This window comes from Bos indicus, chromosome 18 (genome assembly GCF_029378745.1).
Source record: "Bos indicus isolate NIAB-ARS_2022 breed Sahiwal x Tharparkar chromosome 18, NIAB-ARS_B.indTharparkar_mat_pri_1.0, whole genome shotgun sequence".
In the NCBI taxonomy this organism is placed as follows: domain Eukaryota; kingdom Metazoa; phylum Chordata; class Mammalia; order Artiodactyla; family Bovidae; genus Bos; species Bos indicus.
In genome coordinates this window covers 15,228,349-15,251,706 of record NC_091777.1, presented here as the reverse complement: position 1 = coordinate 15,251,706, position 23,358 = coordinate 15,228,349, and the positions used below count along the sequence as shown (strand labels likewise).

General features: G+C 52.7%; 1 protein-coding gene across 7 annotated transcripts in view; it reads left to right on the top strand.

Moving 5' to 3' along the window:
* Window positions 1-23,358, top strand: part of FANCA (FA complementation group A) — a 39,357-nt gene that overhangs the window by 14,044 nt on the left and 1,955 nt on the right. For 3 of the 7 annotated variants that reach the window (XM_070770475.1, XM_070770471.1, XM_070770469.1), the window contains 28 exons: window positions 1,301-1,411; window positions 2,198-2,293; window positions 2,371-2,430; window positions 3,189-3,277; window positions 3,804-3,864; window positions 3,953-4,002; window positions 7,075-7,151; window positions 8,275-8,388; window positions 9,366-9,502; window positions 9,781-9,851; window positions 10,176-10,272; window positions 10,350-10,537; window positions 11,528-11,621; window positions 12,458-12,634; window positions 13,073-13,146; window positions 14,419-14,547; window positions 17,053-17,137; window positions 18,006-18,169; window positions 18,609-18,714; window positions 19,395-19,451; window positions 19,572-19,676; window positions 20,295-20,407; window positions 21,001-21,139; window positions 21,912-21,974; window positions 22,270-22,372; window positions 22,724-22,799; window positions 22,935-23,088; window positions 23,195-23,287. In XM_070770475.1, coding sequence (XP_070626576.1) covers window positions 1,301-1,411; window positions 2,198-2,293; window positions 2,371-2,430; window positions 3,189-3,277; window positions 3,804-3,864; window positions 3,953-4,002; window positions 7,075-7,151; window positions 8,275-8,388; window positions 9,366-9,502; window positions 9,781-9,851; window positions 10,176-10,272; window positions 10,350-10,537; window positions 11,528-11,621; window positions 12,458-12,634; window positions 13,073-13,146; window positions 14,419-14,547; window positions 17,053-17,137; window positions 18,006-18,169; window positions 18,609-18,714; window positions 19,395-19,451; window positions 19,572-19,676; window positions 20,295-20,407; window positions 21,001-21,139; window positions 21,912-21,974; window positions 22,270-22,372; window positions 22,724-22,799; window positions 22,935-23,088; window positions 23,195-23,287 — 2,883 coding nt within the window. Of the gene's footprint in view, window positions 1-1,300; window positions 1,412-2,197; window positions 2,294-2,370; window positions 2,431-3,188; window positions 3,278-3,803; window positions 3,865-3,952; window positions 4,003-7,074; window positions 7,152-8,274; window positions 8,389-9,365; window positions 9,503-9,780; window positions 9,852-10,175; window positions 10,273-10,349; window positions 10,538-11,527; window positions 11,622-12,457; window positions 12,635-13,072; window positions 13,147-14,418; window positions 14,548-17,052; window positions 17,138-18,005; window positions 18,170-18,608; window positions 18,715-19,394; window positions 19,452-19,571; window positions 19,677-20,294; window positions 20,408-21,000; window positions 21,140-21,911; window positions 21,975-22,269; window positions 22,373-22,723; window positions 23,089-23,194; window positions 23,288-23,358 lie in introns of those variants that run through there. The other 4 variants (XR_011561449.1, XM_070770472.1, XM_070770473.1 and 1 more) reach the window with 4 other exon arrangements.

The following is a 23,358-nucleotide window of genomic DNA, read 5'->3' as shown; positions in this document are numbered from 1 at the left end:
ACTCTCTGCCCGGCTTGCCTGTTGGGTTGGTGGGCGTGGTTCGTTCTTTCACTGAATGAAGCTCCCTCCTGCCCAGTGTGTCGGCCAGCTCCACACAGTGGACCAGGGGCTTCTGCATGTGGCTCCGCAGCTGTGTCCACCATCCTGGCACTGAGGATCCCCCTGGGGCCCAGGCGGTGCTCTGATGGCAGGCCCAGTGGTGTCGACTGTGTGTCCTGCATGCTCACTCTGGTGACTGTATGTCTGCTGTCTGTCTGACCATCCTTTGTCAGAAGAACTAGGGGTGTGATCTGGAGGAGGAGCTGCTGCAGGCCTTGCAATGTGGTGGGTGGGCCTCATGTGGGGTGGGTGCTGCTCTTTGCTGGCTCATCCAGACTGCTCAGGGCCGACTCTTCAGAACCTCCCTCCCCCAGGCGCACCCAGTTCTCTAAGGGTCCTCTTCACTTTCCTGCTGTGACCTGGGGCTTTGCCAAAGGCCCACCTGCCGTGGCTACCTCCCCTGCAGGGCTGTCGTCCACTCAGCTGAGCGTGTGGTTAGAGTGGAATGAGTGTGTCTTCGAGGACAGGGCTCTCGTGGGCAGTTGACAAATCCTGTCTTTAAGGTTCACAGAAAGGCACCATATTTACCATTTTCCACAGGAATGTATCCTTTATAAATTTTTAAAATGTTTTTAAATTTAAATTTTTTATTTATTTTTGGCTGCACCGAGTCTTCCTTGTTGCACAGGCTGCAGCAAGCGGGGCTACTCTCTAGTTGTGAGAGTCGAACAAACACCTGACCCGGTGGGAAGTAAGCAGAGAGAAGGGCACCCCCCACCCCATCCCCATGCACGTGAGAACCACCACAGAGCAGCCCAGCGTGCACAAAAGCAGCCGTGTTGGTTTTCGCCATCCTGCCAGACTGCACTCATGAGGAGGTGGGAAGCCACGCGGTCTGGGCAGAGTCAGCGTCTTGTTGTGGAGCATGGGCTCTAGAGTGGGGGCTCAGGAGTTGTGCACTGGCTTACTTGCTCCTCGGTATGTGGAATCTTCCTGAACCAGGGATGGAACCCATGTCCCCTGTATTTGCAGGCAAATTCTTAACCACTGGGCCATCACGAAGTCCTACAGGACTGTATTTTTTACTTTTTAAATTCTCAGTCTGTCTGTTTAGCTAGGGCACAGCCATGGCATCCTGGAGATGAACAAGCTAAAATGACATTGCTTCCCTCTTCCCGCTGTTGCTGAGGCTGGGACGTAGTCATGGCCACTGCATGGCAGGTCCTCCTGTCGCCCCACCTCATTCCCGGCTCCTCCCCAGGCCACTTTCGGCAGCACTAGGGGCATCCACAGCTGCAGCAAGAAGGCGCTGGTCTTCCTCTTCAAGTTCCTGTCTGACCTCGTGCCCTTCGAGGTCCCCCGGTACCTGCAGGTGAGAGGCCAGCAGGACCTTCTGCTCAGTCCCCGGTCCTGGGGTTCCCCCAGGACACTGCAGCAGGGAGTAGTCACAGCAGGGACGCCACCCTGGGGTGTCAGGGTGTACCCAAGGGAGCCAGGTTTCTTCTGGTAAATGCCCAGAAACCAGCGTGTGTGGTCCTGGGAGCTGGTCTGTGAGCAGGGCCGTCTGCGTGCCTACACACCACAGACGGTGAGGCAGGCAAGCGTCCTGGGCCCTGTGCTTGGTGTTCAAAATGATCTATTTGTATACTGACAAAGAAGCTGGGGGAAAAAAAAAAAGAAGAAGCTGGGGGAGTACGCCCCCGAGGCCATGACTGTTATTCCTGGGGTGTAAGACTGGATGCTCAGTTCATGTTGTCACCAAAAGCATCCTGCTGTGCACTTGGCTTGTGATGAGATGACTATCCCCAGCACTCACTTTCGTGGGTAAGGCACTTGGAAAATGAACATCATCTTCCTATTTAATTAAATGTATATTTCATTTCAAAGAGTACGCACGAAGTAACGCACATAGAGGGAGTGAGCATATGCCCTCCTGAGTCCTGTCCCCCCGCCCCCCACTGCCTCCCTCCCATATGGGGCCTGGGAGCCAGCTCTGTGACAGGACCCTTCCTGCCCTCGCCTGGCCCAGGGCCCTGTCTGCTGCATGTCCTCTGGTCTGTGGCTGATGCTGGGACTCTTCTCTGGTCAGTGTGAGTGACTGCCCCAGAAAGTCAGGGCAGCTGAGGAGCTGATGGACGCCCCCACCCTCTGCCCACAGGTGCACATTCTCCACCCACCCCTGGTCCCTGGCAAGTATCGTACCCTCCTCACCGATTATGTGGTGCTGGCCAAGACACGCCTGGCCGACCTCAAAGTGAGTCCCAGCTCCTCTTCTCTGTCCGTGGAGCCCAGCGCCCCCAGGGGTCCTCACCGACACTCACCTCTCTGCAGATTTCTATAGAGAACATGGGGCTCTATGAAGACCTGTCTTCTGCTGGAGATGTCACGCAGGTAACGTGCCCATGCTCCTCTCTGCGTGGCCTCCTTCCTGGACTCTGCGCGTCAGAGCCTCTGCCGTCGGGGCACCCGCATGTGCGGCGGCCAGGCAAGCCGTCCTCTGGTGTCTGTTCACAGCAGCAGCAGGGGCCCCACGGCCAGTAACGTTTCTTCTTGGGGTCCCCTTCACTTGGTTTCATGGACAAAGTGGTCTGTAAATCAGCTGGGGAAGGGCAAGGTTGTGTTTTTCTCAGAATTACAGAAAAAAGTGTTAACTCTGTTCGTGTAGACACATGTCAGGTGGGTGTATGGGCTGTGTATACTTTCCTAAGACACTCTAACCTCAAAGTTATGAGTCTATGAAGAACTTTTGGAGGTGCTGCTGGACTGTCAGATTAAAGCTTTAAAATATGTAAAGCAGTTTTCCATTTAAGATTTATTGCTGTTTACAAGTTGCCATTTCATAATATTTTTAAATGTCAAATATCAGGTCTCTGCATCTTCCCACCTGAAAATTTTGCATTGGGATCTTTGTTGCTCTAGAAGGGAAGCAGAAAGAGGGTGGAGGGACAGACCCACGGGGGCTGGCAGGGCAGCTCTCCAACATGGTGAGCTCACTGAGGCTGGGGGCAGCAGTCGATCCCTCCTAGCAGTTTGCTGGCACAGGGGCTTGTCCACATGCCCTGCTCTCTCGTGCTTCTCACCTGACCACAAAACCGTGGCCCTGCTCTGCTCCTGCCTTTTCTTTAAGTCTTCTGTTCATTTCCATCCAGCCCCAGAGCCAAGCATCCCAGGATGTCGAGAAGGCACTCTCGGTGTTTGAACACACAGGGAAGGTTCCCGTCGCCATCCTAGAGGCCAGGTAGGGTCACACACCGGGAGGGCTATTGGGCAGGCCCCAGCGAAGCTCTGTGGCCATGATGGGTGGGCCCTTTAGGAAAGCTGTTCAGAGGGATCAGAACAGGCCCGCCCTTAAGCCACAATGATTTTTCTTGTTCATGCTTCAGCAGTGACTGTGTGAGGCCAGTGCAGGGAGTTGAATAGCAAAATTTTGTAGAATTTGCTGTGACCCCAAAGCATGAATTCTGGCTGCTCCCAGCATGGGGTAGCTTTCTTAAGGCTTTGCCCCTGAGGGATGTGCATGGCCTCCAGCTCCCATGGTCAACCTCCTGATCATGGATGAGCCCAGATTCCAGAATGCGCTGACTCTCCAGCCACAGGTGGTCACCAGCACAGAGTTCTGTTTGTGCAAAGGGCCCCTAAACAGTGAGAAAGAAGACTTGAAAACATGATGCTGACCTTCAGGGACGGCCCCAGATGTGGATGGCACTGCCCTGCTGCAGGTCCTCTGCCAGGGGCCGCCCTGAGCCTGCCCTTCTCCGTTGCAGCATATTCCGGAGGTCCTATTACCTGTCCCACTTCCTCCCTGCGCTGCTCACACCACGAGTGGTCAGTACACGTCTCCGTGACCCTGGGGCCGGGTTGGCAGAGACTGGGGTTCCTCTCGGCATCTCACAGAGTCTGTCTTTCTTCATAGCTCCCGAGAGCCCCTGATTCCCGCGAGGCTCTTATCGAGTCCCTGAGGAGGTATGTGTGGCCAGTGCGGCTGGGGGCTAGCAGCACAGAGACCTGTGTGGTGTCACACGTGTGCTCTATTTATGTATAAAGTTGCCTTAAAATTAGTTGCTTAAAATGTTAAAAAGAAAATTTCTTTGATTCTGAATATCACAACTTCAAAAATACCATATGATGTCCCTTGTACGTAGAATCTAAAACATGGCCCAAATGAAACAGAAACAGGCTCACAAACAGAGAGAACAGACTTGTTGCTGGGAGGGGATCAAGGTGTAGAAGGGGAGGCATGGACCGGAAGTTTGGGATCCGCAGATGTACACTGTTACATAAAGGATGGATAAACAGCAAGATCCTACTATATAGCACAGGTAACTATTCAATATCCTGTGATAAATCAGAATAGAGAAGAATATGAAAAAGAACGTATCGATATATATAACTGGGTCATGTTGCTGTACAGCAGAAATTAACACGACATTGTAATTCAACTATATGTCAAAATTTAAAAAAAACAAGTTAGACTAAAGAATCAGATATTTCTATGAAGTTTAAGACAGAGAGCCATGCCACCCATCCTGCCACTTCACTTTCTTTCTGGAAGCAAGCATTTTCATCTCTTACCTGATTTTTTTATATTTTGCCCCAAATCTCCAAATAACTTTATTTCCGTACTTACCACTTTTTCTGGTTTAGTTTTCTGTCCTCCACCAACAAACATAGCTATCCTTCCTGTAATAGTTTTTAAAACCTCAGTATTTAGTGCTTGTTCTTAAGACTATCCAGACACTGTTCAGAGTTGTTCCTTTTGTTTTCTCTGGAGTTCATAATCATCTTTGTTTTATCGTAGTTTTCCTTGTACATATTTATATGCTTCCCTGCAAACTCAGCTGGGTGTCTAACTGTTCTCTTGTTCAGAATCGTTGAGTATCCCTGCAGTTATATTGTAGGGAAATCTCTTCTAGGCCTTCTAACCTGCTCCATTGCTACTTACTAGCTGTTTATGCCTTTAAGACGGCTGTCACCCTTGCGTCTCCCTTCAGCATCACCTTGTGCTGTCCTCTGCCATGGCTTGTGCTGGCTTCTCTTTTCTATATCAAGATCCTCCTCTTTCTTGGTTTACTCCTTTGTGTTGGTGGAAAGCGTCCTATTGAAGCTTCTCACAAAAGGATGGATGGGAGGTAAATTTTTGACACTTTTTTTAGCCCGTCATTTGATAGGTAGTTTGGCTGGGTATAGAAATCTAAGTTGGAAATTATTTTCCCTCAAATTTTTGCATCACTTCCTTGACTTCTAATGTCCATTGTTGCTGCTGAGATGTTAGAAACTTACAATTTCTGACTCTTTGCATGGGATCTGTGTTCTTTCTGGAGGCCTGTAGTGTCTTTGTTCCCTGTGTTCTGAAGTTTTATAGCAGTGCATTTCACTGTAGATCTGATTTCATTTCTGGTGAAATGATGTAGCAAGGTGTAGAAGGGGAGGCATGGACTGGAGCAAGGTGTAGAAGCTTGTAGAAGCCCCATGTGGTGGGGCTTTTAATCTGGAAGTTCATATTCTTCAGTACTGAGGAATTTTCTTGGATATTTAAAACCCTTTTTTAAAATTTTATGAAAAATTTAAGACAGAAAAGCAGAATAGAATCTGTCACCCAGATTTAATAGTTATCAATAAATGACCGATCTTGTTTCATCTGTAGCCTTCAAATTCATTTACCCACTCAGTATTCTGGATGGTTTTGAAGCCAGTCCCAGACTCTGATTATTTTATCTTGGTTCATGTCATTGAAAGTTTCCTCTGTGTCTTTTTCCTTCTTGGAACTTCTCTTTCTTAGGTGTTATATTTCCTGAAGTGTCTTCTGACTTTTTCCTCTTTTGTCATATTTTGCATATCTGTTTCATTTTGTTTTCCCTCTCCTTTCTGGGAGATTTCTTAAAGTTTATCTGTAGGTACTTTTACTGAGTGTTTCATTTCTGCCATCAGATATTTCTTTGTACAGCAGTCCATTCCTTTTTTAATACAATCTGTTTTTGACTGTGCTGGGTCTTTGTTACTGTGTGAGGTTTTCTCTAGTTGCAGCAAGCAAGGGCCACTCTAGCTGTGGTGCACAGGATTCTCATTGTGGTGGCTTCTCTTGTGGAGCATGGGCTCTAAGGCACACACTCACCAGTTGTGATGCACTGGCTGTTCCATGGCATGTGGGATTTTCCTGGACTAGTGATCAAACCCTTGTCTCCTGCATTGACAGGCAGATTCTTTACCACTGAGCCTCCAGCGAAACCCCCAGCAATCCATTCTTGTTTCATAGATGCAGTGCTATGTCTTGTCTCTCTGAAGATGTTAATGAAAGCAATGACTCACAGTTTCTTTTCTGTGGATTTCTCTGTTTCCTTGAGTTTGCTCTTTTTAATTGCACTGGTTTCTGACTTTGGGCTAAAGGCTGTACTGACCCCAGGGCAGAAGGCGGTGCCCCTCAGCTCCTAGTCTCCAGCCCCTGTGCACAGTCATACTCTAGACCGCAGCAGGTCTCTCTCTGTTCTGCTTGAGTCTTGTCATCACAGTTTGCAGCACAGTGTGTGTGGAGGGGAGTGTCCTGCAGACCATGCTGCTGTCATGTGTCTCATAACTGGGCCACTTGTGACTTCCACTCCTCTGAAGGTGACTCCGTGGCTCTTGTCTTTGGACTCGTCCTTGTGCCATGAGGGCATGCCACCTGGGTCCATGCCCTGTAGCTGCCCTGCATCATCACTGGACTTATATTTTGAGTGTCGTAAACATTAATTGGGTGTTTTTCTTAGCATTTCTCATTAAAAGTAATTAATTTCACCTTTAAAATGTGAGAATTACCAAAACTTGACTGAGAGAAGTGAAAATCATTTCTAATCTCTCTACCCAACAAAAACCATTGGCAGACGTTTATGTAGCATGTATTATTCAGTAGAGTCACGTGGTGTGGTGTTGTATAATCTGTTTATGTGTCGTATAGTTTACTGTATTGCATATTTGTGTTTTCTGATAGTTTCTGGAATTGTAACCTTGAGAATCAATTTAAATTGCAATGGACTATTTTACTGTTTGCTTCTGACCCAGAGCGGATAAAATTCCCCCAGCCCTGTACTCCGCCTACCGCCAAGCCTGCTCCACTGCCGGACAGAAGCAGCCAGAAGGTGTGGTCCTCATTTGTGCCCATCTCCGCTTCCCGAATCACGAGACGTTGTCGGTGGAGCCGTAGTCCCTCTGGTCTGGTCAGGTCATGCTTGGTCTGGTCAGAGTTGTGGCTTCAGAGACTGACTGGCTCAGCCCCAGGATGGTTGTGACACCCGGAGGGCTGCCTGTGATATCAACCCTCTCAGGTCTCAGCCGGGAAGTACCTGCCGTACACTTCCTGAAGGAAGTGGTACCAAGTCCACTTGACTGTCATCTTTGTGTGCCCCACTGAGGTTGTAACGTGGTTTCTGTTGCCCATCTGATTTGAGCTTTACATTCAGGTGACCAGCCAGGCTGAGGTCATGGTGTTGATTCTGCACCGTGTCCTACTGGGGGTCTGCCTCAGCTCTTTGTGATGTTGGTGGGGATCTTGCTGCTTCTAGGGGACAATGATGTAGACCTGGGCCAAGAATGCATCCGACCTGGAGCAGCCGGGGACACTGTCCCTACCCCACCCCCCAGGAGCAAGGTGCCATCTGCACAGGGCCTGGTCTATCAGTGTTGAGATGGTGCTGCTGTTTGCTGGTCAAAGCCTCTGCTGCCTGCTGGCCAGTTAGGCTGACTGACTGCCTGCAACTCTGTTCTCTGATTCTGTCTGGCAGAACACTCTCACAGAGTCTGCCACAGGTTCTGATGGCCAAGGGGACCCACACCTGTTTGGACCCGTATCAGAACATCTCATTGATGAGGTGCCAAGGGGCTGGAGGGCTGTGTCCACAGCCAAGAGCAGCCTTGCCTCTCTTCCTGATCTCTGGTCCTGCTTTTGGAAAAGGGCTTCTAGAACCTTTTAAATGTATGTTGAGGACTGGTAATTCCCTCTAACATTTCATCTTAACATCCTATGGTAAAAAACAGTATCACAATGTTACTTAAAAGTTTAAGAAACATCATCATCAGTTTGACCATCATCTGTCCATAATTCATACCCCCAGCCCAGCCTCCCTCCACAAGCGTTTGGTCTTTTTTATTACGTATGTGCATTTTACACTTGCGGCGATGATGTGCATAGAACCGTGGTTTTTTCCTAAACTTCCATGTGCTTGCTGTCTAGCCCAATTGTGAAAATCACCTCCTGCCTCTCAGATGCAGCCCAGGGAGGGGAGGTGGAGCCCAGCTGTGCAGAGGAGCCACTGGATCTGCTCATGGCTGCCCTGCAGGAGCTCAGGGCCTCTATGACGGACCCCACCCAGCATGACGGTGAGGAGGGGGCTGCAGGCAGGACTGTCCACAGTGGGTGTTTGTGGGTGGGAAGGCATGTCCTGTGCGCTCAAGTTCATGGCTGGTCCCTGAGCCACAGTGGTCATTGCGTTCCCTGAGCTCAGCATCTGTCACAAAGCCTGACCATGGCCTGGTGGGTGTGGAGGACGCAGCCTTGTTTCTGACATGCAGGCTGTCCCAAGCCTTGGCAGAAGGTGAACTTTCTCTCCTTGGCACTGGTGGGATAGGTGATGTAGAGGAGAAAGCCGTGTGCTGGGCTGGGTATGGCTTTCTTTCTGACCTCCACTGCCCGGCACCTCCAGCCCTCAGCACTGGGTCTCTGCTCCTGGGCTGTCTCCTCTGGGGGACCTGGAGAACCAGTCTGTGCAGTTCAGAGCACGCAGTGGCCACAAAATAAAGTGCTCAGTTCCAGTAGTTTTAGACTTTGTTATGCTAAATGCAGAAACTAATATAAATAAGCCATGTTTTTAACTGCACAGGTCCATTCAGTATATGCAGATTATTTTCAGTAAATATACTTAATTTTTCAGAGGTAAATGACAATTTGAAAAAACTTGCAGATAAACCATGTAGCCTAGAGATATCAAAAAAATTAGGTATGTTGTGAACGCATATAATGTATGTACGTTCACATCTGACCTGCAGAGAACATGAAAGCCTGTGAGGAGTTAAAATTGAGGGTCAGAAGTGACACATGGTTTTCACAGTCCCAGCCCTGTGTGGTTAGCTCTACCGCAGCTGTGGTCACCCTGCGGGCCCAGGACATCCCCTTGTGGCCAGCATGGCCATTCCTAACACTGCCCCTGCAGCCTGTGGTCCTGGGGGACACCAAGGCTGGGCCAAGGGGCTGCAGCAGGTGTCAGCGCCTACAGAGGTGGCAGGCGATGCAAGTTGAGGGTGGTGTAGACACAGTGGGGGCAGGGACGCCCCTGCTCATGGCAGTCCCTCCCTCGTAGAGCTATCAGCTCAGGTGGCCATGGTCTCCGAGAGGCTCCACTCTGTCCTGGGCCTCAGCGAGGATGTCAGCAGTGACGAGGCGGCCCCGGTGCAGCTCAGCGTCCAGGCCCCCAAGCTGCAGCCGCTGGAGCAGAGGGTGAGTGTGGGAGACCATGTGTGAGTGAGTTGAGGGTTTGGTATTGTCTGCATGCAGACTCTGCATTTGGGACAAAGGTGTGGGCAGGTCTACCGACCCTGTTCTCCACTGACACATCCCATCATGACCCCGGGGGACCTTCCTAGGGTCTGGGGGTTCCTATGACCTGGGAATGGCAGCCTTCTCTCTGGGCAGCAGCCTGTTTCGTAGTCTCGTGAGCTTAGCCCTGATCCTATGTCTCCGGGGTGTAAATGCTCTGACAAGACCTTTCCTCTCAGGTGGTGGACCTCCTGCTGACGTCTTTTTGTCAGAACCTCATGGCAGCCTCCAGTGTCGCCCCACCGGACAGGTAGAGGCTGGGTGGTCCCAGCAGGTGGTTGGAGCTGCCCCGAGGGTGGCCTGGTGCTCCTGATGAGAGGCCATCGGTCTTGGTCCAGCTCTGGGCCCTGGGCCACCCCCGATGTCCTGCTGCACTGGGGGAGGGCGGGGAGGGCTGGGGGCTGATGTACTACAGGCACGTGGGCAAGGCAGCCTCGCAGCAGGTGAGCCTGCTGTCTGGGGAGTGACTTGGCTCTTTCTGGGTCTGTGGTGCCTGCCTGCTCATCCATGGGCTCTGGAAGGGCTGGGAGGGCTGGAACTGCCACTGCCCTGTTCTCTATGGCTGTCCCCATAGGCAGGGCCCCTGGGCCACCCACTTCGTGAGGGCCCTGTGTGGACACAGGTTCCTGCCAGCCGTGCTCACCAGGCTCTGCCAGCTGCTCCATCACCAGGTAGGGCTGCCATTCCCTCCAGCTGGGAGTGGGTCCCCCACCCGGCCCCCCAGCACCGAACACCTTTTCTCTCTTAGGGCCCAAGCCTGAGTGCCTCACACGTGCTGGGCTTGGCTGCGCTGGCTGTTCACCTGGGTGAGTCCAGGTCTGAGCTCCCCAAGGTGCACGTGGGTCCTCCAGCCCCTGCCAGGGGCCTGCCCATCCCTGAGTTCATTGACAGCCTCCTGCCCTGCACGGCCCAGCAGGCCTCGGCCCTGTGTCTGAAGTGAGTACACCTTGTCAGTAGTAACGTGTGTTCCTCAGACAGCACAGCACGGACAACACGTGTTCCATACTGTGCTGGTCCACACCTCCCGAAAGGAACCTTGTCTGGATGTATCTGGGCGCATGCTGGTATCTCTGGTTAGGACAGTGAAGTCATCCTGCCTTGCTCCCTGCCTTTGGAGACACTGGCTCTGGGCTGCAGGTGTCCTTCTCTAGGCTGGGTGGCCAGCAGCTGGGTGGACCTGTCCCTCAGGTTCAGTTCTGGGGTCTCCCTGTGGCGAGCAGCTTTCTCTGGAGGACTCTTCTGCACGCATGGCTGTCCCGTCACTGCACACAAAGTGCCAGAACCTCTCCCAGGACCCAGCCATTGCAGGGAGCCCAGCACCAGGCTTGGCAGGTGTGAGAGATGGCTGGGGTGAGAGTGGCCACCCCATGGCAGAGACCTGGGGCTTTCTGCAGCTGCTGACGTGAACAGACTGAAGTCAGGACAGAAGCCAGACTCTGGTGGGAGGGATGTTGGCAGGGGCAGGGTCTTGGCTTGCGGACTTAGCTGACGTCAGCAGACAGGGAGAGCCAAGCACAGGAGCAGCTCTCACTAATGAGGCCCCCGGGAATCAGGCCCTGTCCTCACTACCCAGACTCCCTGCTGGCCTCTAGCCTCTGCCCGACTCGTCTGAGCCACCATGGTGGGCAGAGCTGAGGCTGCAACTGGACCCACTTCTCCCTGGCTTGGAGGTCCTTATAGGCAGGAACGGCAAACAATGTGTGGTCATGCTCATGAACCTCACGGAGCACGCCCTCCCCAACATGCTGGGGAAGCAAGCCCTTACGTGGAGTGCTTGCGTGTTTACATTTTCCAAGATGCATTACTAGGGGGTGGGGTGGGGGTGCTGGATGCCCTTGGTTCACTTCATGTGACTCATGCTGACTTCCACCCTGTATTTTGTGTGGATCCTGTTTCTGTGTTATAATTTCCGTTTTCTATTTTCAGATTTTCTACAGCAGCAATTTCTTATTCCTTGTGTAAGTTTTCCCAGTCACATGAGCTTCTGCACAGCTGTCTGTCTCCTGGCCTTATAAAAAAGGTGAGTCTTCTGGGTTCCTTTCTCGGCCGAGTTCCTGTTTTCTACGGGTCTCTGGCCCGAGGCTGTGTGGCCTCCATCTCGTGCTCAGCACCGCCTTGGTCTGTGGCGGGCTCTCTCCTGGGAGCCACCGCCTTCTGCCTTTTCTCACTGGCTGAGTTAAGAGAAGGGGGTGTAAGGTGAACCACAGATGTCCCTCCCGTTTATAAAATTGGCTCAGTAGTCATAAGTAGCGTCTTCCCAGGTAAAGAGGCACCCTATACTTCCTCTAAAGATAGCCCTGGAGACTGCGTGTTGGGATTCTGTGTCAAGGGTGGCAGGGCTGTCTGTTCCAGCGGGAGCCGGGGTTGCGGCACGTGCAGAGTTCCAGGGAGCCTGTCCCCTGGGCAGTGAGCCTGCTTCTCAGTTCCAGGCTCGGTGTTCGACTCCTGGGCCCTGCTGGGAGCTGCCTTGTCAGGAGCAGCCTGGGGGCTGGTACCACAGTTTCACAGTGTGGGATTGGGGCAGGTCAGGGGGAGTGGCTTCCCAGAAGAGGAAGCCCACCTCAGGTCCCAAGCTGCCATGGTCCTCTTGTGCTGCCTGTGACTCCGGCAGCACAGGGCAGGGGTTTCTGTCTCCTAAGGAAAGACAGGTGGCTTGTCCATCACCTGGGAGCATCTCACACAGACCCCAGTGCCAGCAAGCCTCAGGGGACGGCTGAGCATGGCTGCAGGACACAGTGGCCTCACATGTGCAGTCAGAGCTGCTGCCCCCTGAAGTGCCATCTGAAGAGCAGGGGCTCCCCACTGCCAGCCGAGCATGGCCAGCCTCACAGCACACACGCCACTGGCTTTTTTCAGTTCCAGTTCCTCATGTTCAGATGGTTCCCAGAAGCTCGAGACCCCCCGTCTCAGGAGGACCCGGCCAGCCTACCCTGGAGGCCCCTGTGCCTGCCCTCCGTGGACTGGCGGAGAGCCGCGCTCTGCCTGTGGAAGCAAAGAGCCCTGAAGGAACTGCTCAAGCAGGAGGGGCTCCAGGTATGTCCTGCAGTCCCCTTCCTGGGACACCTGCTACACGCAGTGTGAGGTTTTGAGGTTGGTCTCTGTGGACGTGTGAGCTGCCCCAGAATTTAAAGACAGGGCGAGTGCTGTGCAACTGCTGGAAGCTTCATGTTATATGCCCAATTCGGTGAGCTGAAACGAGTTATGCAGATGCCACGATCTGTCCAGAGCCAGGCAGCAATGTGGAGGATGCAGTTGAAGACCAGTTTGAAAAGTTTCAGTTAGCTTCACTTTCAGGGTTAAATGACTGGTTCTTGGGGCTTCATGCCAAGCTCCCTGTCTAACACTGGGAAGTGGCGAGAGGGTCCGAGACACAGGAGACCTCCAGCTGCCATGAGAGCCACATTCACAGCCCGCCCTGTGGCTCCTGTGCACCGTCCTTGGCATGGTGGTCACTTGAGCTTTTTCTCTCAGTTGACTTATAGAGACTGGTTACAACTGGAAATAGAAATTCAGCCTGAAGTTGATTCTCTTTCAGATACAGAAAGGTAAGTGCTTAAAGGATCTGCCCTTTAAAACGTTACACTGTTTTGTGTCATGATATCCTCAATTTATTTATTTATTTATTTATTTATTTTTTGATATCCTCAATTTAATGTTCAGCTTAACATACAGTCTGTTATAGTATAGTCTGTGAATATAATTTTATTCATTCTATTATTCAAGGAATACTTCCTGAGCTCCTGTGGTTTGGCAGATACTTCTAGAATGTTCTGGGAGCTAGGGATGTAGCGTGAACAAAACAGACGGGGCTCCCCGCCTGCGCTTCTGCCCCATTGGCCCTGAGTGGGCACTCCTACTGAGGGACTGCAGCCCGGAGGCAGGCAGGGAGATACAGCAGGGCTGTGGGAGCAGGTGCTGCCGGGTGAGGAACAAAGAGTCTGAACCCCAGAGGGCCATGGTCAGGAAGCCACAAAGATCTCAGCTGGTGTCAGCCAAGGAGGGGGAGGGTGGGCATGGCTTCACCAATTGCTGGCTTCAAGGCGTGGCAACAGGAGTGAGCAAATTGGGGTCTGAGCCCTGTGGGTCCCAGGGCCCCTGTGGGTCTCGGGGCGGGTGAACGAGATGGCTGAGCCATAAGGTATGCTGTTTGGGGCTCAGGTGTGTGCTGAGGGGCTTCGCAGCAGGGGTGGCTGTCCTCAGGCCGCCATCTGTGGTGTGGTCAGAGACGTTCCCGCACATGGAGATGCTGTGACGTGGTGTCAGATTCTGGTGGAACAAGTAGGCTTAGGGATGACGGCAAACAGGAGTGGGAGTGACGACAATGCCTCTGCAGCTCGGAGGGTGGGGGTGGAGGGGCTGGTGGGGCGCTCCCACCTATCAGCTTTGTGCCCGGCTTGCTTCCTGAGCACTTCCTTCCTATGCTCATGGGCCCGGGGCCTCCCTCCTCTCCAGCGTCCTGGCGTGCAGCTCCAGAGTACGCCTTCTTAGCTCTCCCTCAGGCCACTGTGCTGTCGGTGAGGAGTCAGGTTGGGGCCTCCTTTCTTACTCCTCACTGCAGTGCCCCCTTCCTCTTGTGGTCGTGGCCGAGGCCCTGCTCGGGTTCTGGTCTCCCTGTGGGGGCAGACTGCAGCACTGGTGGCTGCCAGTGCTGTGGTCTTAGCACTGTGGAGCCTGGTCCACATCTGGATGCTCTGCTGCTGGACCAGCCAGTACAGACGCCCCCTCTGCCCCCAGCTCAACAGCCGTGCACCTGCAGTCCCCAACCCCTCCAGCTGAGGCGGCCTCCCTAGGCACAGACACTGGCATTTGCATTGTAGGCAGGACTTCCAGCAGTGGGCCATCCACCAGCACTTCCTCCCCATGCCCTCTGCCACCGGTGGCTGCGATGGAGACCTGGAAGCTGCTTGCACCACCCTGGTCGACGTGCTCATGGACTTCTGCCAAAGGTTAGGAACGTTGGTGCCCAGAGGCATGTGTGTTTTGATTTTGGTAGCTCTAAGAATGTTTTTATTTCTCTCGGTCCACACATTTGGACATATCTGATAACAAGTTTGAATCTTCGCAGTGAAGGCAAGCTTTTGGTATCATCTTTTTCTCTGTGCATCACCTGGTCAGCAAACGTGAGGAGAATAAAAGGTCTAGTAGGTGGTGGGTGCCAGTGTCACCACCCACAGTGCAGGAAGTACCAGTGTGGACTGGCTGCCACGAGAGGCAGGCCTTCCCAGTCCCGTCTGGGCCGTGCAGGCTGTGGGCGTCTGACACGGCCTGTTCAGTCTCATCGTCCTCCTGGTTGGGGACATATGCTGTGTCCAGGTGATATGTGGTGTTATCTTGTTATGGTTTTGATTTACTTTTCCCTGATGGCTCACAGTGTTGACCATTTATTTATCTTTTTTGGACAGATGTCTGATCAGATCCTTTGCCCATTTACAATTGGGCTATTTGTTTGTTGAGTCTTAAGGGTTCTTTATATAGTCCAGATGCCAGGTCCCCTGAGACACGTGAATCACAGATGCTTTCTCCCATCCCTTAAAGTCATTGGTTCACTCCCTTAATAGAGTACTTTGATTCATATAAGTTTTACATTTTGAAGAAGCCATATTCATCTGTTTTTAGTTTTAGCTTTTGGGCCTTTGATCCATTTTGAGTTACTTTTTTTTCCCCTAAATTTATTTATTTGACTGCATCAGGTCGTAGTTGAGGCACACAGACTTTCCAGTTACAGCCCACAGGCTCAGTTGTGCCTCGGCATGTGGGATCTTAGTTTCTTGACTAGGCATGGAACCCACATCCCCGCAAGGCAGATTCTTAACCACTGAACCACCAGGGAAGTCTGTTGAGTAAATTTTTTGTAAGATGTGAGGTAGAGATCCAGCCCCATTCTTTTGGATGTGAATGTCCAATTGCCCTTTTTGCTGAAAAGACTGTTCTTTCCCCATTGAATGGTCTTGTTACTCTTGTCAAAAGTCCACTCACCATATGTGTGAGAGTTTACTTCTGGACTCTCAACTCTGTTCTGCTTATCTTTACATCTATCCTTATGCCAGGACCACACTATTTTGATTACTATAGCTTTGTAATAAGTTTTAAAACTGGAAAATGTGGGAATTCTCTGGCAGTCCAGTGGTTAGGACTCCACGCTTTTACTGCTAAGGGCCTGGGTTCAATCCTTGGGTAACTGCTGCTGCTGCTAAGTCGCTTCAGTCATGTCTGACTCTGTGCGACCCCATAGACGGCAGCCCACCAGGCTCCCCCATCGCTGGGATTCTCCAGGCAAGAACACTGGAGTGGGTTGCCATTTCCTTCTCCAGTGCGTGAAAGTGAAGTCGCTCAGTTGTGTCCGACTCTTCGTGACCCCATGGACTGCAGCCTACCAGGCTCCTCCGTCCGTGGGATTTTCCAGGCAAGAGTACTGGAGTGGGGTGCCATTGCCTTGGGTAACTACGGTCCCACAAACTGTACGGTGCAGCCAAAAAATAAACAAGGAAGTAAAATTGGAAGACATGGGTCCGCTAACTTTGTCCTTCTTTATCAAGATTGTTCTGGAGCCCTTGCAGCTCCATCTGGATTTTTAGGATCAGCTTATCAATTTGTACAAAATGAGCTGGGATTCTGATAATGACTGCACTGTATCTGTATATCAGTTTGGGTCCTTCCATTTGTTTAGGTCATCTTTGATATTTTTCAACAGTGTTTTATAGTTTTCAGTGTGCAAGTCTTGCATCTCCTTGATTAAATTTATTCTGCAGTATTTTTTTTTTTTAGCACCATTGTAAATGGGATCATTGCTTTAATTTCGCTTATTTGCTCAGATGGCTTTTTATTGTTAATTTTTTATGATTTTTCTATATATAAGGTCTTGTCATCTGTGAATAGAGATGGTTTAACCTTTTCCTTTCCAATCCAAATGACTTTTATGTGCTGATTTATTTGCTGAGTTGTCCTGTCTAGAACTTTACAGTGCAATGCTCACTGGAGGCAGTAGGAACAGACACTTTGTCCTGGTCCTGGTCTTGGGAGAACAGTTTTCAGTCTGTCATCATTGAGTACAATGTGAACTGTGGGTTCTTCATAAATGCCCTTTGCCAGGTTGAGGAAGGTCCCTTTTACTCCTAGTTAGTTTATTTTTTTAGTCATGAGATGGTGTTGAACTTAATGTTTTATCTGTGTGGGTTTTGGTTTTCTATTTTACTCACGTTTATTGCATTAATTGATTTTTGCATATTAAGCCAACGTTGCATTCTTAGGATAAATCCCAGTTGGTTGTGTAATCATTTTGATGTGTCACTGGAGCTGGTTGCTGGCTTTGTGCTGTTGCTGGGGCACTGTGCGTGCGCTGTGGTCCCTGGGTACTCCCTGGCCCTGTGACTACAGGCCATACTGGAGGCAGAAGAGGTAGCCCAGCATAGATAGGAGACACTAAGGAGGCTTTCAGTGTGTTTTCATTTCAGTTCGAGGAGTCATCATCACTCAGAGAATTCTGATTTGGTTCTCAGTGGCTGCAAAGGAAATCGGGACATTTTTTCCAGATTGCAGGTGAGTTAGAAAATGCAAAACTCAGTGTGTCCACTGCATCGAAGCCATGTGCTATCATGATATTTATTGAGTATCCAGTGAGTCCAGATGCCTGTTCTAAGCAGAATGAAAGCCTGAGTCACAGACATGGTCACTCAGACCAGAGACCATGTGCTCTGTGAACTCATGTCACCATGAACGTCAAAGGAACACAAAAATGAAAGATGAAATACAGGAAGCATCTCCAGGCTTTAGGACATTTAAGATTTGAAAACAGGAAGTAAAAATATGGACTTCAGTAGTAACTTGGTTGCTACTCCCATTCTCTGCTCTTTAACTCTGGGTGCTGCGCTAGGAGGTCAGACTCTTGAGAACTGATATAAATAACCCTCCACTTGGCTGAGTATTGAGAGTTTGGAATACAGTCCCTTCTGTTTCCTGGGTCACTTGTCACTGAGGCAGGAACACTGAGAAGGGTGCAGAAGCCCTTCAGGTTCTCGTCCTGCAGTGAAAAGTGCCTTTCTGTCAGCATGCTGCTGCCCAGATCTCCTGAGAGTGGGCTCTGGGGTCAGAGGGCAGACCAGGCCTGTCCTTCTCGCCGGCTGTACACTGGGAGTCTGTAACTGTGGACGTGCCGACACAGCTCTGTCTTATGGGATCTGGAATTCCCGCTATCTCTCTTTAAAAGTGCCTGAATTTAGAAAATGTGGAGGATGAAAGGGAGATCCTAACACTCCACACAAAAGGGACGTGTGTCCTCTGCGTCCATCGTAACGGGAAGTGGAAGAAAGTACCTGGGAGGGCGGCCGCGGCAGGAGTCGTGGGGTTAGAGGTCGCGTGTGACAGAATGATAAGGAGACGGGTGCTCTTCATCTGCTGCCGTCTCCAGGAGATGGCTGCTGACCTGGAGCAGGGCCCTGCGCCCCTCGGCCACGCTGCTCCCCACGGACACTTTCTCTTTGGAGTTTTCCGCAGACGCCTCCAGGCCCTGACTCACGGGTGGGACATGGCCAGCCGCCTCCAGAGACAGCGGGAGCTGCTCACCTGCAAACGGTAACACGGTCGTGTCCCAGGGTCTCTCCCCACTTTGGCTTCTCTTCCCTCTAGTTGCGGGTCTCTGGGCTGGCCTCTCCCCGGGAGTCCCCTGGAGAGCAGGGTCTGGGCCCAGGATCCCTTCAGTTCAAAGGCTTCACATCGAATGTGGGCTCAGGGGTCCTCACAGCAGCTTCATCACAACTGAGCTGTGAGTTGACATCCTTCCCAGGCTAGTGAGCTCGTTGGTTCGCACACTGCTCCCACCCTGGGTCATCATGAAACTGCATGGCTGCTTTGGGGAAGCACAGTGGTGTCTGTGGACCCAGCAGCACAGGAGCCCAGGCCCTCCAGGGAGGGATGGGCCGCAGACTAGGGCCAGTTCCCAACAGGCTGGGAGGGTGGCTACTGCTCCAAGCATTGCTCTCGGGGGTGACTGTCCACACCTCTGTCCTCCCAGCACCCTCCTTGGCCTGCCCCCCTCCATGCTGGTCAGCAGCCCCCGTGCGGAGCAGCCGGCCGCCCCCAGCTGCACTGATTTCTTCCACTTGGTCAACTCAGAGTTGGTAGGTGTGGAGCGAGCAAGGTCAGGTGCGGGGCTGGGGGCCATGTGGGCACCGTAGACTAGTTCTGGGGAAAGTTCAGGAGTGCATCTGTGGTTACATGGAGCCAGCGGTCTCGGTATAAGTCCCACCTGCAGCAGGTCACTGAGGATAGGCTGTGGCACTTGGAGCCACAGGGAGTCCTTCACCCTGTTGGACACTGGCGGCAAGGCCAGAGACTGGGGCCAGTGCCCTCTCTGGAACACGACTCCTTCACAGAAGCTTCCCCAGGTTAGCAGTTTGGGCCCCAGAAGTGCTGACCGACCTGCCCGCTTCACCTCTGGGCACAAAAGCCAGACAGTGCCCACACCTGGCTCTTCAGGCTCCAAAGGGTGCCCTCCCTTACTTGTGCACAGTCAGGGACAGGGAGGTGCTGTGCCCACCGCAGGAGGCTTTGTAAAATTGCACCATGTGGTTGGAGGTTGATCTGAGGTTCTGGTCATCTGTGTGGAGCTTATAGGGTAACTGGGGAGCAACAGAAATGAGGTGAGATTTTCTGTTCAAGTTCGTTCTGGAGGCTGTTCCCCCTCAAGCTCTGAGAACGGCCTGTGAAAGCAGCCAGGTGCTGGGGGAGGAGGGACAGCACATGGCCGCCCACCCCCGTCCACCGCCTTCCTTCCTCACCAGCCTCTACTATCTTGCAGAGGAACTTCTCCCATGATGGTGCCCTCACCCACGACATCACCGCCCACTTCTTCAGGGTAATTCCAGTTCCCTCCACCCCTCCCGTGTCACTGCTCAGACCTCTGGCCTGGCCCTTGTGTATACAATGGTTCCCAGGGTCCATGTGCAAACCCAGTGGTGGGCATCTCCTCCCCCAGGGGCTCCTCAACACCTGTGCACGAAGCAGAGACCCATCCCTGGCAGCCGACTTGGCCCTGACCGCCTGCCAGACCCAGTGCCCCCTGCTGCTCACCTCTGCTCTGGTAGGCCTGCCATCTTCTTGCGGGAGCTCCCAGGCCTGGTGAGGTGCCATGAGGGTCAGTGTGGCTGGGGCTGCACGTCCATCTAGGGCTTCCTGGCTGTGTGATCCCAGGCACAGTGGGTGTTAAGTCAGGAGAAGATGGCCGGGAGCAGTGGGGAGAGAACTGGAGTGGGAGGACAGGGTCACAGGAGTCCATCCGTACCAGAGCAAGCGACAGGAGTCGTTCACACTGTGTGCTCTGGGCTGGAGCTGCCGGCTCGGCCCCTGCAGCCCGGCCTCTGCATGGCGTTCCGAAGTTCCTCAGGAGGGGCTCCCTTGTGGGCTTTCTCAACCCTTCTCGTTTTGTCAGGAGGGAGGACACAGCCCCATTCTTTCAGAGCAGCATGTCCTATGCCGAGCTCCCTGGACAACCGTGCGTCCTCTGAGGATGAGTTGTGTTGGGCCGTAGATGAGACACTGTCCTTGTGGTTAGGAAGCACTAGATGAGCAGAGCCAGGCTCGGGGGGGTGGGTGTCAGCCAGCAGGTGGACGTGTCCTGCCCAGATGGTCAGGGTCACTGAGGTCTCCAAAGAGTCCTGGTGGTGGGGAATGACTGTCGGTGCCCGTTCTCTCCCATGAGCTGTGGTGGTCGAGCCTGGAGCCCGAGCTGCACTGCCGGTGGAGGAGGTGGTCCCAGAGCCCGCTCCCTGCAGAGCTGCGGAAGCTGCAGGAGGCCCACCTCTTCGCTGAGAGGTGAGTATGGGCGCACGCTCTTGTTGACCTGCCCAGCATCTCGGGAGCTGGAGAGGCCTCTGGACAGTCCCTGCAAGGTGCAGTGTTTACCTACCCATCTCCTCTTACTTCCCAGTGGGTGCCCTCCTAACGGTCACAGAGAGGATCGCTGGCCCTCTCCAGCCTCCTTACATTTTCCTCTGTGACCATTTCCATCCCTCAGGCACCCACAAAGAATTAGGGATGCCGGAAACCTCAGAAAACAAGGAAAGCCAGTCTGCCCACTGACTCTAATCATATAGAGAGCAGGAGTTTCTTAAATCACTGCACTTATTGTTTTTCACTTTTGTCCGTTTTAACCTGCTGAAGGACCTTGAACATCACAGTGCAATTGGGGCAGGGGTTGTGTGGGAGGCTGGTGTAGATTCTGGGGAATCGGGGGAAGGGGGTCGGGGCAAGGGCTCCAGGCGACCCTGCGTTCCACACCCTCCTGACAAAGCTGAGACCCCCTGCAAGCTGCACCGCTTCCTGTGTCCAGGGCATAGGGCCAGTCTGTGCAGAGCCAGGTTGGGAGCAGGGGTTCCTGTGGTAATACACTCCTCTTGTCTGTGCAGCGTGTCGTCCCCCCTCACACCGTCCCCCGCACCTGGCCCGTCCTGGCTCTGCGCGGCTGCCCTGCACTTTGCGATTCAACGGGCCAGGAAGGAGAGCTTCCGGCAGGAGCTGGGGAAGCTGGATGGCCAAGGAGAGGAGGCAAGGATGAGACCCTCTTCCTTGAGGGTCACTTTCTCTCAGGGTTCATCTAACACATTGTGCTTTTCAAGGACACATAAGTGTTTGGGGTCCTTGTGACTTTATTTGGAAGCAAACCTTCCTGGGTGTACAGGTTTGATAAGACTTACTTTCAGGTTAACTCTCAACTGCTTTTATTTGACCTGTTTATCCTCCCCATAATCCCTAGGAGGGGGCAGTTAGGGCTGGCTGGCACTCATCAAGGTACCTATACCCCATTCAGCTGCTCGCTGAGACCAGGGCTGGATGGAGGAGGGCTGCTCGGAGGGCAGGCTGATGTCCCCACTGGGAGCTGCCATGGTGCACCCAGCTGAACCCGATTCTCTAAAACCCAGAGCTCCCCAGAAGCTCAGGCTGTATACACCTGCCTGACAACAACTGCTGAGCTGTGTGGGGTTTGAGTGATTAGAATTTCAAGTAACAGAGTCCCAGGGAGCATCTGTTCTTAGACTTTTCAGGCTGTTTTTGTTGGAAGGCTTTTAGTGGCTCCGTATCTTCCAGACCACTGTCCCCTGACAGACCCACAGAGATGGGCGCCAAGCAGTAATTGTTTATAACCCATTAAATTCTCTAAAAGCGATTGGAAATTTTATTCCTGCGAAGATTCTCCTAAAGATTTCTAACCTAGGCCTATAAACACTCAATTAGTGAGGAATGTTTTTTACTTATAGTTACTCTCAGGGACAGAATACAGGTAGTCTAATGTTGTAAGCGGATGTGTTTTCATTTGTAGCTGTTCGTTTCCCTGTTTTTCTTTTCCTTGATGGGCCTGCTCTCTTCATATCTGACTCCACAGGTAAGTCAGACCCTCTCCCACATTGGACAGGGTGGTGAGCTCCTGCCCCCAGGGCGCTTGAAACCATGGATCCCCATTTCCCCGCAGACCTCCTAAGTTGGGTCTCTTGAGCAGGGGAGGTGTGGTACCTTTGGGGCAAAAACTTTCTCAGGAGAGAAAACCCCAGGCCATGGGCCTGCCCTGTGGGGTCTCCCTTCAGACCCTGTACCTTGAGGGTCTGTGCAGGGCCCCAGGTAGACACCCCCTCCTTGCCCACTGTCACCTTTGAGTTCTCCTGTTTTTCTGTGGGTCACAGGCCATTGGTTCCCTGAGGGCTCTGGACATCTGTGCGGACATCTTGGGGTGTCTGCAGAGGAGGAGGATTTCCTGGCTGCTGGTCTTTCAGCTGACGGAGGCGGGTGAGAGATCCAGAGGCTGCCAGCCATGTCTGTGCTGGCCCCCAGCCCTCTGGCGGGAGCAGGTCAGACTGCAGCCGACTCAGTCCTCTTCAGAAGGAACTTTCAAATGATTATGCAGGAGCCCTCCTTGGGGCTCACTTTAAAAACTCATTTTTGCAACTTTATGTTCTTGGTTAAGTATGCAGATTCACTTAATAATTTAGTGGAGCCCTGAGGATTTCAGAGACCCAGCCCCTACCCCCTAGTCTGTGGCGTGAGGTTGCCACCTCTGGGTCAGCAAGCACACAACTCCTGGAGACCCTGACACTATGGGAGGATCCCGCGCTGCTGACAAGCCTCTTGGTTTTGCAGATGTCCCCCTGGGGCGCACCCTCCTTGGCCTGGCCCCCGACCACCAGGTCAGGCTGCTGCCGGTCGCCTTCTACAGGTAACCCTCAGGGCCTGGAGGTCAGGGGAGAGACAGCAGGGGTCCTTCAAGACGGAGAGGCTGCGCCCCTGCTGCCTGCCACCAGCCCCAGTCAGACGTGTGAGGTCGTCACCTGACACCTGTGTCTGCCTTCAGCCTCCTTCCCTACTTTGACGAGGATGCCCTCCTCACAGAAGATGCCTTCCTGCACGTTGCTCTCAACATGTACCTGAAGCTCGTTGGCCTCTTTGTGGCCGGGGAGACCGGTGCAGTCTGGACTGTGGCCCATGATGGGGAGCTCCCAACTCAGGCAGGTGCAGGGCCAGGCCCCATCTCCAGACAGACCAGGGTGATGCTCCTGGCACAGTTCACAGCTGTGGGCACCCTGACCTTGGCACTGCCCATCTTCTTTCTAGGGTGACCCCGTAAGCCTGATAACAAATGCCCGTCTGTTTCTGCTGCAATTGATACCTCGGTGCCCAGAAAGGAGCTTCTTGCACGTGGCAGAGGTAACCCCCAGGTGCTCACCGCGGTGTCTGTGTTTAGGTCCATGTCACCGTGTGACGTGAGGATGCTGGAC